The sequence below is a fragment of the Emys orbicularis genome, chromosome 11, assembly GCF_028017835.1.
Source record: "Emys orbicularis isolate rEmyOrb1 chromosome 11, rEmyOrb1.hap1, whole genome shotgun sequence".
Classification (NCBI taxonomy): Eukaryota; Metazoa; Chordata; order Testudines; family Emydidae; genus Emys; species Emys orbicularis.
Genome location: NC_088693.1, coordinates 62,207,616 through 62,221,684, shown reverse-complemented (window position 1 = coordinate 62,221,684; position 14,069 = coordinate 62,207,616). Strand labels below are relative to the sequence as shown.

Genomic DNA, 14,069 nt, shown 5'->3' with positions numbered 1-14,069 from the left:
TTTCTGTCATGCATCGTGAAATCTGTCCATAGGTATCATAATTCCTACAGCTGGAGTGCAGCTGGGACTGGACAGCCTCCTCTCCCCAAATGCTGATGAGGTCCAGCAGCTCAGCATTGCTCCAAGAGGGGGATCGCCTGGTGCGTGGAGCAGGCATGGTCACCTGGAAAGATGCACTGAGACCACTGCACACATCACCGAGCAAACAGGAAGGGGACTTTCAAAATTCCCAAGGAATTTAAGGGGTGGGGCTCACGGTTGGTCACCTGAGGGCAGGGCAGTAGAGTTCAAACCGATGACCAGAGAGATGAGAACAGGCATTGTGGGACACCTCCCGGAGGCCAAGCACAGCACTGTAATCGATCAGGGTGTCTACACTGGCACCGGGGGCTGTAGCCCCGGCAGAAAGCTGTACACCTCTCACCAGGGTGGTTTTTTTACAGCACTGTAACTGCGCAGTTTCTGCGCACTAAGTGGCCTGGCAGTGTGTACACCTCAGGAGTTACTCCACAGAAAGCTGCTTTACTGCGCAGAAACTTGCCAGTGTAGACAAGGCCTCAGTCAGTTAAAAATGAAAGCCTGAGACCTCTTAGGTTTGGATGTGTCTCAGCCTCACATCTTTTAAGCAGGGACACTTAGGACAAAAATACTGCCCCAGAGCTGGCTGGGATGATCTCTTCAATTAAACACAAGCAGCTGAGCAGACAATCGCTCAGAAGACCTAATATACAAGATTGTTTGTTGTAGCATTCTCTTGACAATCTGAACTACTCTTTCTACTAATCCATTCCCTTGTAGTTGCTAGGTGCTGAAGGGAATACTTTATTCCAAAGTCATACTTTATCCCACCAGCTTGGAATTCATGGCAAACTGTTCCCATCAGCAACTATTTCTTCTGGAATTCAAGAATGAGAGCCTTTTAATGTCTCTGTGAGCTACTGACTTGTGGGTCTAATGAGAAGAAGAATGTTTACAAACCCAGAAAAAAAGTCAATGGCTATCCGATAGGTATGTCCCTTTTCTTCACATAAGTTTAGTGCCAATTCTTTTCCAAGGACTACCAATTAACCCTGAGTATTAGAGGCTCTTTGGATTGTGTTTTTCTGGCCACTCTAAGTCTAGAACAGTTAAGATCTGTCCTATGCTGGGACACCACAACTGATACTTTGGCTTGCTCCTGGCATTTTGTGAGACTGATGTCTCATGTATTCTTCACCATGAATCATCTTTCAAGGACTATAGGGTAACAAAATTGCCATAAGCTGTCAACTTTGGTGAATTCTTGTATCACTGCATGGAAGTCACAGGCTAGATGTGGGACCCTGATATTTAAAAAACAAAACAAAACAAAACAAAAACAAAAAAACACCTGTGTGAACTATAGCTTACAATCCTGGATACAGTGGGTAGTTATGAATCAGCATGAGTGTCTATTTTAATCAGTTCTAATTTTTATTAGAAAGCTATCAGGACACTCAAAATGGTACCAATATGTGATTCTATATAATCGCAAGCTTCTGCAGAATGTGGGTAACCAACAGAACTCCCTGATAAAGTGTAGCCGCCACCACAAACTTCCCTGGAGCATATTTTACAATAGGTGTAAAGGCACTAGCAATCTCTAGCATGTAAGAGGCCCCCTATCTGTGTCTTTACTGTTTGTTACTGGAGACAGTGGACCATGGTTGTCTGAACCTTGAAAATACCAAGACCTTGCAAATATTTTGTGAGCCTATGATCAAATGTTCTCTCCCTATTTTTGTATACTGGTCCAAGAGTCTAAAAGCCATCTAGAACAATATGCTACAGGTTTCTAATCATTTGCATGTAAATGAACTATCAGCACATCCAGACCATAGCTGCCAACATCTTCCACAATGGCTCTAGATTTAGAAACAGCATAAAATGTATAGGGATGTGGTCAATAAATTATTTAGATCCTTAAAAGCATGTTCCTGTGCTTTAACCCAGATTCACAGAGCAGTTCATAACAAGCTTGGCCTTTTGAGGGTAAACTAGATATGAATTTGCTCAATAGCTATATCATTCCAAGAAACTGCATAGGTTCTGAATTCTTTTAGGTGGTAGCATTTCAACTATACTTTGATAAAGGGGGATCGGAGGGCAGATCCAGATAAAATCAATCACATGCTCCAAGAACTGTAGCTCAATTTTCTGTTCAGTACATTTTCCTCTATTTCATTTTAATCCAATAAGTAACCTCAATTGCCTTCAGAACTTATTCCAACCTTACAATATGATTTTCCTCTAACTTAGACTAAACTAAAATGTCACCCACATACACTTCCCCTCCCTTCAGCCCTTGCAGAATTTCTTTCATTTTCCTTTGGAAGATTTCTTGGGCACTTGTGACACCAAACAGAAGCCACAAAAGCCTTATTTTCTGAATGATATCATCATGGTTGGAAGTTCAGCACTTTCAGCATAAAGCAGAACTTGCAAGAATTCACTAGCTGCACCTAGGTCCCAATTCAGCAGTGTACTTACAAACTCGCTTAACTTTAAACACATGCTTAAGTCCCAATGAAGTCAACATACACATAAAATAATGTTACAAATGGTGTTTAGATACATAGTATCTAGGAGATCTGTGACGGGTTAGACCCCCTTTGGGATGCCACCTGATGTACTGGGGCTTCACTGAGCCCCTCCTCCTGCTCCACCAGCCTGGATTCCCTCTCCCTGTTTTGCTGAATTAGGCTCTCCAGCCTCTTGCAGCACATACAGTGAGGTCGGGGGCCCACATCCAACTGCAGACACAGACTGAAGTCAGCTCTGTGTGAGAGGATTCACCCAGCACTCACGTGCACACCCCTTTTGGGGAATAAACTCAAAATAATACTGTCTTGTGCTGTACAGAAAGAACTGCACAGAACAAACTCCTAAAAATATGCCCTCTCCTTCAATGTGAAGGGAGACATGCACAACTTATCCTCCCCACCCCCATTAGAAATTGCATAAACTGGGTTTAATAATAAACAAAACAAATGTATTAACTATAAAAGGCAGATTTCAAGTGAATATAAGGGATAGAAAACAGAACAAAGCAGATTACTAAGCAAATAAAACAAAACACGCAAACTAAACTTGATTCACTAAAGAAACAGGTTACAAAATGTAATTTCTCACCCTAAATGTTGAATTAGGCAGGATGCAGAGTTTCTGTAGCTCAGAGTTCCAATTATTTCCTCTTACAGACTGGACCCCTGTCTCAGTCTGGACTCACCCCTCCTTTCCCTTCACGTTAGTTCCTTTTTCCCCTCAGGTACTTTCAGCAGTCCTTCTTGGGTAGGCAATGTAGGAGAGTCTAGATCAGAGGTCAGCAACCTTCGGCACAAAGCCCATCAGGGTAATCTGCTGGCAGGCTGCGAGACATTTTGTTTACGTTGACCATCTGCAGGCACAGCTCCCCGCACCTCCCAGTGGCCGTGGTTGAGCCAATGGGAGCTGCGGGAAGCCCGCCAGCGAATTACCCTGATGGGCTGTGTGCCGAAAGTTGCCGACCCTTGGTATAGATTAAACCTCCCCTTTCTTCCCCCCCTCCCCCCAGGCTTAAAAAGGATTTTCCTGAGGTGGGAAACCTTTGTTTGATCCCCATCCATCTACAGAGGAAAAGTACCAGCAGTGTTCAAGGTGGTATTTTGTATCAGGTGATCTTATCACGTGACCTGGTAGTATCACATCTACATCCCAGGATGCCTCTCAGGAAGGAGAGAGATTAGTATCTTCGGTCTTATTGTTTCTTCCTAACAGCCCATCAAAGCTGTGATGACCAGTTGTCTGGTGGGTGTCTCACAAATACACACACAGTTGTCATTGTTACATAGTCAATATTCCTAACTTTAGACACAGAAATGATACATGCATACAAATTGGATAATCACGTTCAGTAAATCATAACCTTTCCAATGATACCTTACATGAGTCATCTTGCATAAAATATATCTTGGTTATGCCATATGCATATCATAACTATATTTCTATGAAGAATATGGGGTGTAACGTCACAGGATCATTAAGGTCACAATCATGCAAAGCGCTGAGAGTGCTCAGTACTTCTCATAATCAGGCTTTACCACATGCCAGCCAATTCTGCAAGGGCTTTTCTACACGTAGTGCTGCAACAGTACAGCTGCACTGCTGTAGCGCTTAGTGGAGGTGCTACCTACGCCAACAAGAGAGCTCTTCCCATCAGCATTAAGTACTCCACCTTCCCAAGAGGTAGTAGCTATGTCGACAGGAGAAGCCCTCCCGTCAACATAGCACAGTGTACATAGAATCATAGAATATCAGGGTTGGAAGGGACCTCAGGAGGTCATCTAGTCCAACCCCCTGCTCAAAGCAGGACCTAATCCCAACTAAATCATCCCAGCCAGGGCTTTGTCAAGCCTGACCTTAAAAACCTCTAAGGAAGGAGATTCCACCACCTCCCTAGGTAACCCATTCCAGTGCTTCACCACCCTCCTAGATAAAAAGTTTTTCCTAATATCCAACCTAAACCTCCCCCACTGCAACTTGAGACCATTACTCCTTGTTCTGTCATCTGGTACCACTGAGAACAGTCTAGATCCATCCTCTTTGGAACCCCCTTTCAGGTAATTGAAAGCAGCTATCAAATCCCCCCTCATTCTTCTCTTCTGCAGACTAAACAATCCCAGTTCCCTCAGCCTCTCCTCATAACTCATGTGCTCCAGCCCCCTAATCATTTTTGTTGCCCTCCGCTGGACTCTTTCCAATTTTTCCACATCCTTCTTGTAGTGTGGGGCCCAAAACAACAGGAGTTCAGTCAGTATAGCTGCGTCGCTCAGGGGTGTGGATTTTCCACAACCCTGAACAACGTAGTTATAATGACACAAGTTTGTAATGTAAACCAGGCCAAGTGCCATACATGTAAACCTTACAAACTTACATGTGTACAAACAAACTTTACATGATAGATCATGAAATTAATTAGAACACTTATATTTTAAAAAAAAATCCAAATCGCCTTCATTAGTGCAGTAACGTATGTATGAAACAAGTTATAAAACTCTGTTTTAAAACTCAGGATAGGTGCTGTGTTTGAGTAGGGCAACCTTAACTCTAATATTTGAGGATTTTGGTTTGTTTGGAAAATATTTTTTTAAAAACACATACCTCATATTCTTGAAAGCCACTGCAACCTAATCTTGTTTGTTTGTTTTGTTTTGAATAATGTTTACAATGTACGAGATCATTTTCAATCCAATGACAGGTAAATTAGGGAAAGATTTAATTGACATATCAGGACTGAAGAGCAGCAGGCCTTACTACATAAGTAGAAAACAGAGACATAGTATCGTCTCACCATAAGATACTACACAGCCTCTTCTGAGGAGCACAGTCTTCCAAAGGATTTCTGAGGAGTTATTTCAACTGGAACTCATTTTATTTGCATGAAGACTTGCTTCCTTAGGGTTTCATCTGCTCCTGCTTACTTTTCACATAAAAGTTTATCTTCTGTACCCACCATCTTCTTACTAATTGTAATTTTTAAATAGTGATGCATGGGGAATTAGTGTTCATCTGTATTGACAAGGTGCCCAAAGACTTAGAGTCAGGGCCCCCAGGATGCCACGTTCTATACAAACATACAATCCCTGCCCAATGAGTTATAAATTTAAGACCCAGATAGTAAACGCCTCCTTATACAGAAGTAGTCCTACTGACTTCAACTGAACTATTCATGTGAGTGATTTCTCACTATAATGAGTGAAGGGTTCTCTATGTTGCCCTAACTTAAGATGATGCAACAAATAAATTAATAATAGTGGAGGGAAAAGGAGGATAAGGGCAAAAATAACAACTTATATGCTGCCTTTCACCCTATGATCTCAAAGCACTCCACATTAATAAACTTCATAATACCCCTGTAAAGAAGGAATTATGCTCAACTTATAGAGAAAGAAATTGAAGGATGTAGCGTCCCAAGGTCAGTCAGTGGCATGGGAGGAATAGAAGCCAAAGTACTGACTCTTAAACCCCTATTCTAAATACTCCCTCCCCAGGAAAATTTGATTTTCTTACAAATAAAATAGGAATATTTTAATGTCTATAAAATATTACACTTGCATGCATCTTTCTGGGATAATATCAGAAGGTGAAGGTGAATCTAAATACATTATAATGCAGTACAGGTGTGCTATTATCCCAACCAAGAACATCTTCTATTATATATTTGGTGATTTTTCAGACATAAAATAGGTTGCTAGCCTGGTGAGCTTCTCAGCCATGGAGCCAAAAAAGCATTCAGGTACCAAAATGTTTTAAAATATTCTACTTGTTGCTGAAGGAGAAATACATTCAACATTCAGCCGCTGCACTGTCTATAACTTAGAAATTCAAGCTTTCATCTAGCCAAAAAAATAGTGACAGTGGGTTTCTGTCTAGGATCAGAGAAAAATGTGGAAGATCAGAAGATAAAAAAGATTGGGAGGCCTTACTGATAATTTAGACTATTTAGACCTAATTATGGTGGCCTTTCAATGAAGAGATGATAAACAGAAAAATCACTGGGGGGTACAAAGCCTAAGAGGTGTAAGATGCTTGTGCAAGCATATACAGTAGATGGCAAATAGATTTAAAAGATACACAAATAGTTTGTTTACCTGAGAAGACAATCAGCTCTGCTAAAGGCTACTTTTAAAAAAAATAAGTGTGGTAAGTTTTCAATTTTTAAAAATATTTTTAAATGGCTATAGCACTTCTGTACACGACCAGGGTTGCAACAGTGGAGACTAAAGTCCTCTAGCCACAGAATATGTACAGCATACACAGTGGAAGTGCACGATTCCCCATACTGCACTGTGGCTGTGCCTCAGTCATGACTTGATGTATCAGGTTGTTTCTTTTGTTTCTCTGTTTAATTACTTGTATTACAGTAGCACGTAAGGGCCCAAGGCAGGATCAGGTCTTGATTGTGCATTTACTGTAAAAACATTTAAAATAGATTGTAAACTCTTTGAGTCAGGGACTAAGTTACAATGATAACAGATGACATGATAACAGTGGTCATGCATCCACCACACAAAAATACAAGAATTAAAAGAAACCATCAGCTCATTACACATAAAACAACTGCACAGGTGTCAGAAGGTAATGACAGTCACCATGTCCTGGGCCTTATTTGTACTGATGACATAAAGATTAAAAGCTCTGTATTATATCCCATTACTCATCTTCATGAGCCACTCAATCCCTCACTATGTTTTATGTAATCATCCATTCATAAATGTTTAGTATACTGTAGTATATTTTGTTGTTCATAAGACATTTGTATTTATGAAACACAGTTTTTCATATAAACGGATGTTGACAAATGATTTAGACCCCAAAGATAATTTAAGTCCCCACAATTTAATATCTATAGGAAATGTTTTAATGAAGTACTTTGAATTTCAGTTATATAGCTTTCTTTTTTGTTAGACATTCCCCACAGCATTCACAACCCAAGCACTACAGAAAAGAAACAGAAAATGAAAATTGACTAGACAAATAAGTCAAAACAGCAGAAAGAGTTTTTAAATAATCAGTACTGTCACAAGAGTTACCAGTAAGGACTTCAAAAATATATTGGACCAAATTCTCCTCTTAGTTACACCAGCGTGATCCCAATTATTGCAACTGGGTTACACCAGTATAATTGGGAAGAGAATACAACCCATTATTTTTATCTTGACACTATCTCTTTAATTCATATATATCTTCCAAAATAATCATCTTGTAAACACTTTACCATCAGGAAGAGATGTTTAAAAGAAAAAAAATGCTATTTTAAAAACCTTTCTGCATTGCTCTATTTCTCCTCCGACATACACCTCTCTCATTTTACACACTCATACATTCCATAAGCTTTGCATAGTGATTCAGCATTTAGGAGGCATTCAGGCCCAATCCCACAGCCAACCATATGGGGAGCTCCCATTCCCATTAACCTCAATGGCAGCTGCACAGAGGGTTTACAGGATTAAGCCCTTTATTTCTAGGCACTTCAGTACCAATTACATATAAAAGATGCAATAAAACAATGCTCACAAAACAAGATTTGGGGTCATACATCTCATTAAAATGCATAAAAATATCAAACATTTCTTTCCTTAACTAACTAGCACGTTTAAAAAAGGATGTCATGTTTGCCCCCTCGTTATTTACACCTAAATTATCAATCCTAAAAATAGACCTCTTGTTGACTGATTTTGAAAATTATTAATTTGTTTATCACTTACAATGTGATCACCTCTTTACCAATAATTCATGAAAGGCAATTCCTGACCAGAAGGCCTTCCAAAACAAGACAGACATATAAAAAACAGAATGCAGTGGGAAATCCAAAGATGCATATAACTTGCTTATTTGTCATTATAATATTTGGGAAAGGATAAAAAAAAACCCACTCATTTCATGTGGTAAGAATAGTATCTTGGCAAACTGTGATTGGGAGATTATGCATTTTTAGTGCATTTTTGTGCTGTCCTCCATGATACAAATACGCAGGAGGAGGAAACAAAATGTTGAGGGAGGAATTGTTGGTGGAGTAAATGAAAAGAAGAGGATAGGTATGGGACAAGGTCCAAAATATAAACTCGGCTGGAACTGTCAGTACTTTGGAAGTACAGTTGAGCAATTTAAACATAATGCAATGCACAAGGGAGAATCCAGTGAAAGCACAGTCAATCCCTTTGCTATGTGAAAGGGATCAAAGCAGTGGAAGTTCAGCTCCAAAAGGGCAAAAACCCATCAAGGAAGAGAGCCAACAAGACATGTTCTGCTTGACCTTCAAGCTTACAGAAACTCCTCTGTAAGAATATTGCATAGTGGGGCTAGTCAGGTCAAGGGGGCACAGTTGAGTGGAAACGAGAGCCACTCTACACAGTACTCAGCCCTGAGCATACCCATTGAAATTAATGGTAACAAGATCAGCATTAACTCCTGCAGAGTTCTGCTCCATCAACAGTTTCTACACCCTGGATTCTCAAACTTCATTGCATCATGACCCCCTTCTGACAACAAAACTTACTACATGACCCCAGGAGGGGGGGACTGAAGCCTGAGCCCACCCAAGCCCCACCACCCGAGGTGGAGGGGCAAAGCCCCAGGGCTTTAGCGCCAGGTGAGGGGCCTGTAACCTGAGCCCCACCACTCAGAGCTGAAGCCAAAGCCTGAGCCCAGCTGCCCAGGGCTGAAGCCCTCGGGCTTTGGCTTCGACCCAGGGAGGTGGGGCTTGGACTTCAGCTTCTGCCCCGGGCCCCAGCAAGTCTAATGCCAGCCCTGGTGACCCCATTAAAATGGGGTCACAACCCACTTTGGGGTCCTGACCTACAGTTTGAGAACCACTGTTCTACACAAACCTGAGGTAGAGACTAGGGCACAGGAAGGTAGGGAATGGCATCAAAACTCCTTAAAAAACAAAAAATAATAATACATGGAGAAGTAACACAAGGAGAGACTGGTAAAGCGGCTGGATGTGCCCCAAGACCTGCAAAATTTCCCCACAAATCTCAGATCATCTACATTATTCCCAGACCTACATCCCCAAATCTTTCTGGAAGCCTGCAAACACTTTATTCCCCACACTGCACCACCCTGAATTTCCTCCTTAAGTTTTCCCTTTCTGCAAGAAGTCAGAAGAGAAAAGAGCAAGACAATCCTTATCAGTAAATTTGGAAGATACTAAGGAGAGAGAATAAAGAATTTCTAATGAGCAACTACACAAAGGAAATATATTTCTGTAGAAATCTAGAAAAGCAGTACATGAAGTCAAAGATAGGCAACGATTACAATACAAAGAGCTTTACTAAATTTTGTTTATATAATAATTTTCTTAAAGAGGAGCTGGACAAATGGATAAATGTAGATACCTCTGGAAATTGTTCAGAATCCAGCATCAAAGAAATGTGTAGATGAAATATTTTTCTATGTGCTAGTGCTACCACTCCTTTTGGGAAACATGCCATATTATTCCCTATCATTTATCATTCTGTGAAATACTTCAATCTTCCTCTCCCTCTACCTCTACCTCCACCCTCCCTAACCTCCCACACACACACCCATACATCACAACCACATGAGTCCACACTTTGGAAAGTGACGTTTCAGTCCTGTGAGATACTGTGATGTCATTTCTGCAAGTAGCATAGTAGGAAAATGAGGCTAATTAAACAGAATTCCAGCAATGGACTCACTTTTCTATAGTACCCTAGAATATTCCTAGAAATCGTATGAGTATCCATCAGCACCTGCCAGGATCTTGTATTTCTGTGCTGAATTACCTAGTAAGCACCTCCCTCCTCATTAAACCGTAATTAGAGACTCCGAATAATTTTAAATGAGGAGGCCCAAATGATATTATTTATAATTAGCTCAAAATTACCACAAGCTATAAAATGTTATACAATGCATGTCAAAATATTAACAAATTTATAGTCATTTATTTAAATAACATCAAGCATAGTGAATTTGTTTGATCTTAGTAGAAATCTAATCTAATTCAATAGGAACACCAATGCATCAGAGTCTCATAGCAGTATTCTATACACAGATCCAACTTTTCATGATAAGAATAGAGACATTGATCTCTTCTTGCACAAATCCTCTTCACCTTCCAAAATGTTATCTTTTTAATGCAGAATCCATGGGCAGGAGTAAAATTCCTTCATCCTTTTTCAATGGAAAAGCATTTTTCAAGTAATATAAAATGGTTTGAAAGAGATATTTTGAGGTATATTTACTTCTAGACCTGATCATTACACAAAACCAATACCATATTCCTAAATCACACATCAATTCAGGCACATTTCTACTGACCAGCTCAGGTTTATAAATCTGTATCAGCACAAGGTAAATAACATTTTTTTCAGTTTTTAATTATAAAAGTGTTCAGTTTCTGACTAAAGATTTTGAAAACTGGCAACTTTTATTATTGTTACTGTGCATGCATTAGCAGAAAACCAGAATTTAGTTCATTTAGCAACACTTTGAGTTAAATGGTCTCATGTTTAAAAACAAGGCAAAGGCCACAAACACTTGAGTAGTCTAGCACAATTGTAAAGAGTATTTTGCTGCTTACAGTATCACAATTCAGATTAAGTCAAACCAATGTGATCTATATGGGGATTATAGATTGCTGAATTGCTGAATTGTGATCCAAAAAATTGCTGAATTGTGATCCAATGCCACAACTTCCCTAAAATACCAGGATTAGTGATATTAATCTAGAATTTCAATTCAGGCCTATCTTTAAATTTCCACAATATTTTTTTTTTTAAGTGGAAACATATTCTAGATTAATAGTGGTTTTTTTCTTTCACTTCTAAAAGTGGTGCAATGACCTCTGAAGTCTTGGTGTCCTGCTAAATAAATATTCTAAAGTAATACAGTTCCACAACAGATACTATTACTTTTAAACTACTGTACATTGTCTCTTTTGTCCCTACCTTGTTGTGTTTCTGCTGGTGTCTTGCCCTAGTGTCCAGGATATGGTAAGGGCTTTCAGAGTCTCTGTTGATATAATAGACCAGTCTTGAAGGCAGTGTGATTTCTTTCTGGATTTCATTGCTCTGGTTGTTATTCTTACTGCTACTGCTGTTACTCTGTAGAAATGTATTCTCTTTATCTGCCAGTGCTCCTGCTATTCCTCCTGCAGTTTCATTCCAATGCAGAGCTGAGGAAGAAAAGTAGCCTGCCATAAACTAAAGTGCAGAATGTGTCTCTTTCCATAAAATGAAGCTAGAGATATGTTTTGCTGTATTCCAGTGTATTATTCGCTTAAACAGAAATAACAGACTGCTCATTAATGCAGTATGTTTGATTCATTTTTACACTTTAAACGTTTTTCTGCTATCATGTATTATTTAAATTCATGTATATTTTCACATGCAATCTCGGATGTTGAGTATTTTAAAGCCTTTCATCTTGGGGGAAGGGAGGGGGAAATCTCTTAATGGACATGCAGTCCTCCCTTACACTTCTCTGTGCTGGCTGCACACAGGCACACTGTGCTATAGTGAACCATGCATACATCTGTGAAACTGCTGGGAACACTCCCCACATTCCTAAGACAACTTGAGTCCCGAGTTTATGTGCACTGAATGTTAATCAATTCCCTTTACATAATGGCCAATTTTCCCTATTCTTGTAACTTTGAGAATGCCAAGAGCATTTCTAGCAGGCAGCATTCCAGGGTTTTCCTGCTCAAACCCCCATTTCCTTTCTGTTCATTTTCAAGGTATCTGGTATCAATCAATCTAGCAAGCAATATAATAGCAGTAATAATAATAATGGCATATTGAAAACAATTGCATCCAGCATTCCATTTAAATGCAGCTCAAACCTTCAAAAACATATTGTATTTTCAGATACGTTCTTCCCACAAACATCACAAAATACCCTCCCAAACATTATTTGTTTCTGCTTCATCAAAGCATTTTATACACATCCTCCCCCCGAACTGAATACAGGATTTAAAGCGGGGTTTAACCCATCACTGCTTGGTATTTTTAAAATGCACAAATATAGATACACGCCCCATATTTGGAGATATGACAATGTCATATGCGGAGATATGACAATTACTATTAAATGCAGAAAACAGACTGGCATGGAAGATTCTTGGGGTGGGTGAAATGGATGGCTGGACAGATCTCTCTTGCACACCCACACACCTGTCTCTCTCACACACACAGATGGACAGATCTCTCACACCCAGAACTCTTACACACACACACAAAACCACCCCCGTGTCCCCTGTGCCGGGGGCGGCGCGCTGCCAGCGCCAAGGGCCGCTCTCTACCCACCGGTGGCTGCAGCAGCCCCCCAGGGCTGGGGCCAGGCGGGGCCGGAGAGGAGCAGCAGCCCCAGCAGCAGTTGGAGGCGGCTGGGCGGCCGGAGCCTCAGGCAGGAGGCGGCTTCGGGGAGGCTGCGGCCGGAGAGGGGCTGCCGCAGGGCGCTGCTGCCAGGAGGCTTCATGGCTCATAGCTCCCGGGGCACCGCTCTAACGGGGGCTGGGGGCGGCCGCAGCGAAGGAGCCGGGGACGGGGCTGCCCCTCTGCGGCGGGGATCACAGCCACAGCCGCACCGCCGCCCTCATACTGCCCCGGGGGGAGTGTCTCTGGCGCTGTCCGGAGGGGGCGCGGCACCCCCTCCCCACAGGTCCCAGCTGCAGCTTCCACCGCGGCACCAGCTCGTCTGGCTCCCTCCTCGCCGCTTGGCTGCTAAGGGCTGCTGCTGCTGACTGGGCGCGCGCGACTCCGTACCCCTCCACCCACCCATCCATCGCTAGCGCGCGCACGGCACCTGCTCCTCCCCGCTCTTCCCCATCCCCGGCGCGCGCCCGCACCCCCCCCCCCCCATTACTCGTTCGCCTGGCGGTGTTGCGGCGCGAGCCCCAGCCCCGCTCCCCTCCCCACAGGCTTGCAATTGTCGCTGCGCGCGCACGCACCGGGAAGAGGCGAGAGGGTCTCAGGCGCAGAGATGGGGAAGAGCGCGCGCGCGAGAGAGAGAGACAGTGGTCCCTGGTGCTGGCTGACGAGGCGGGTGGGGCGCGTGCTTCTTCCGTGCAAATGCAGCAGCGGCGGAGTGATGCAGCAGCCCGGCCGCAGAGAGCGCCGAGCCCCTGCCCCTCAACCCCCCCGACCCCGGTCCGTGCTGCGTGGGCGGGCAGCCCCCCCGTCCCCCAGGAACGGGCACCTCTGCCTCGGCTCCGCAGAGCTCTGCCCGCCTGCTTCTTGCCCGTGGCTCACAGCAGGGATTTACTGGTTGCTTTGCGAAAGGCTAAACGCTGGACTAAGAATCAAATTGGACTCCAACTTCTACTTATTAAATGAAATGCGATGGGCCATCTTATCCTGCGGTGTAAACAGAAATGTTCCTTCTAACCACTTAGGAATTATTAGGGAGAAGTTGTCTGGCCTATGCTATGTAGGTGGTCAGGCTGGAGGATCACAATGGTCCCTTCTGCCCTGGGAATCCATGAGCCAAGCCAACTCGTGTTTCAGACTTTCAGATTTGCATGACCTGGGTTCTTTCCTCGTTGC

The 14,069-nt window shown here is 42.4% G+C and overlaps 1 protein-coding gene across 1 annotated transcript in view; it reads right to left on the bottom strand.

The window, feature by feature from the left end:
- ADAM23 (ADAM metallopeptidase domain 23) overlaps positions 1-13,002 on the bottom strand; it is a 171,887-nt gene extending 158,885 nt beyond the window's left edge. The window contains exons 1-2 of the mRNA XM_065413052.1: positions 12,831-13,002; positions 11,472-11,698 (exon numbers count right to left, since the gene is read on the bottom strand). Coding sequence (XP_065269124.1) covers positions 11,472-11,698; positions 12,831-13,002 — 399 coding nt within the window. The remainder of the gene's footprint in view (positions 1-11,471; positions 11,699-12,830) is intronic.
- Positions 13,003-14,069: the final 1,067 nt, after the last annotated feature.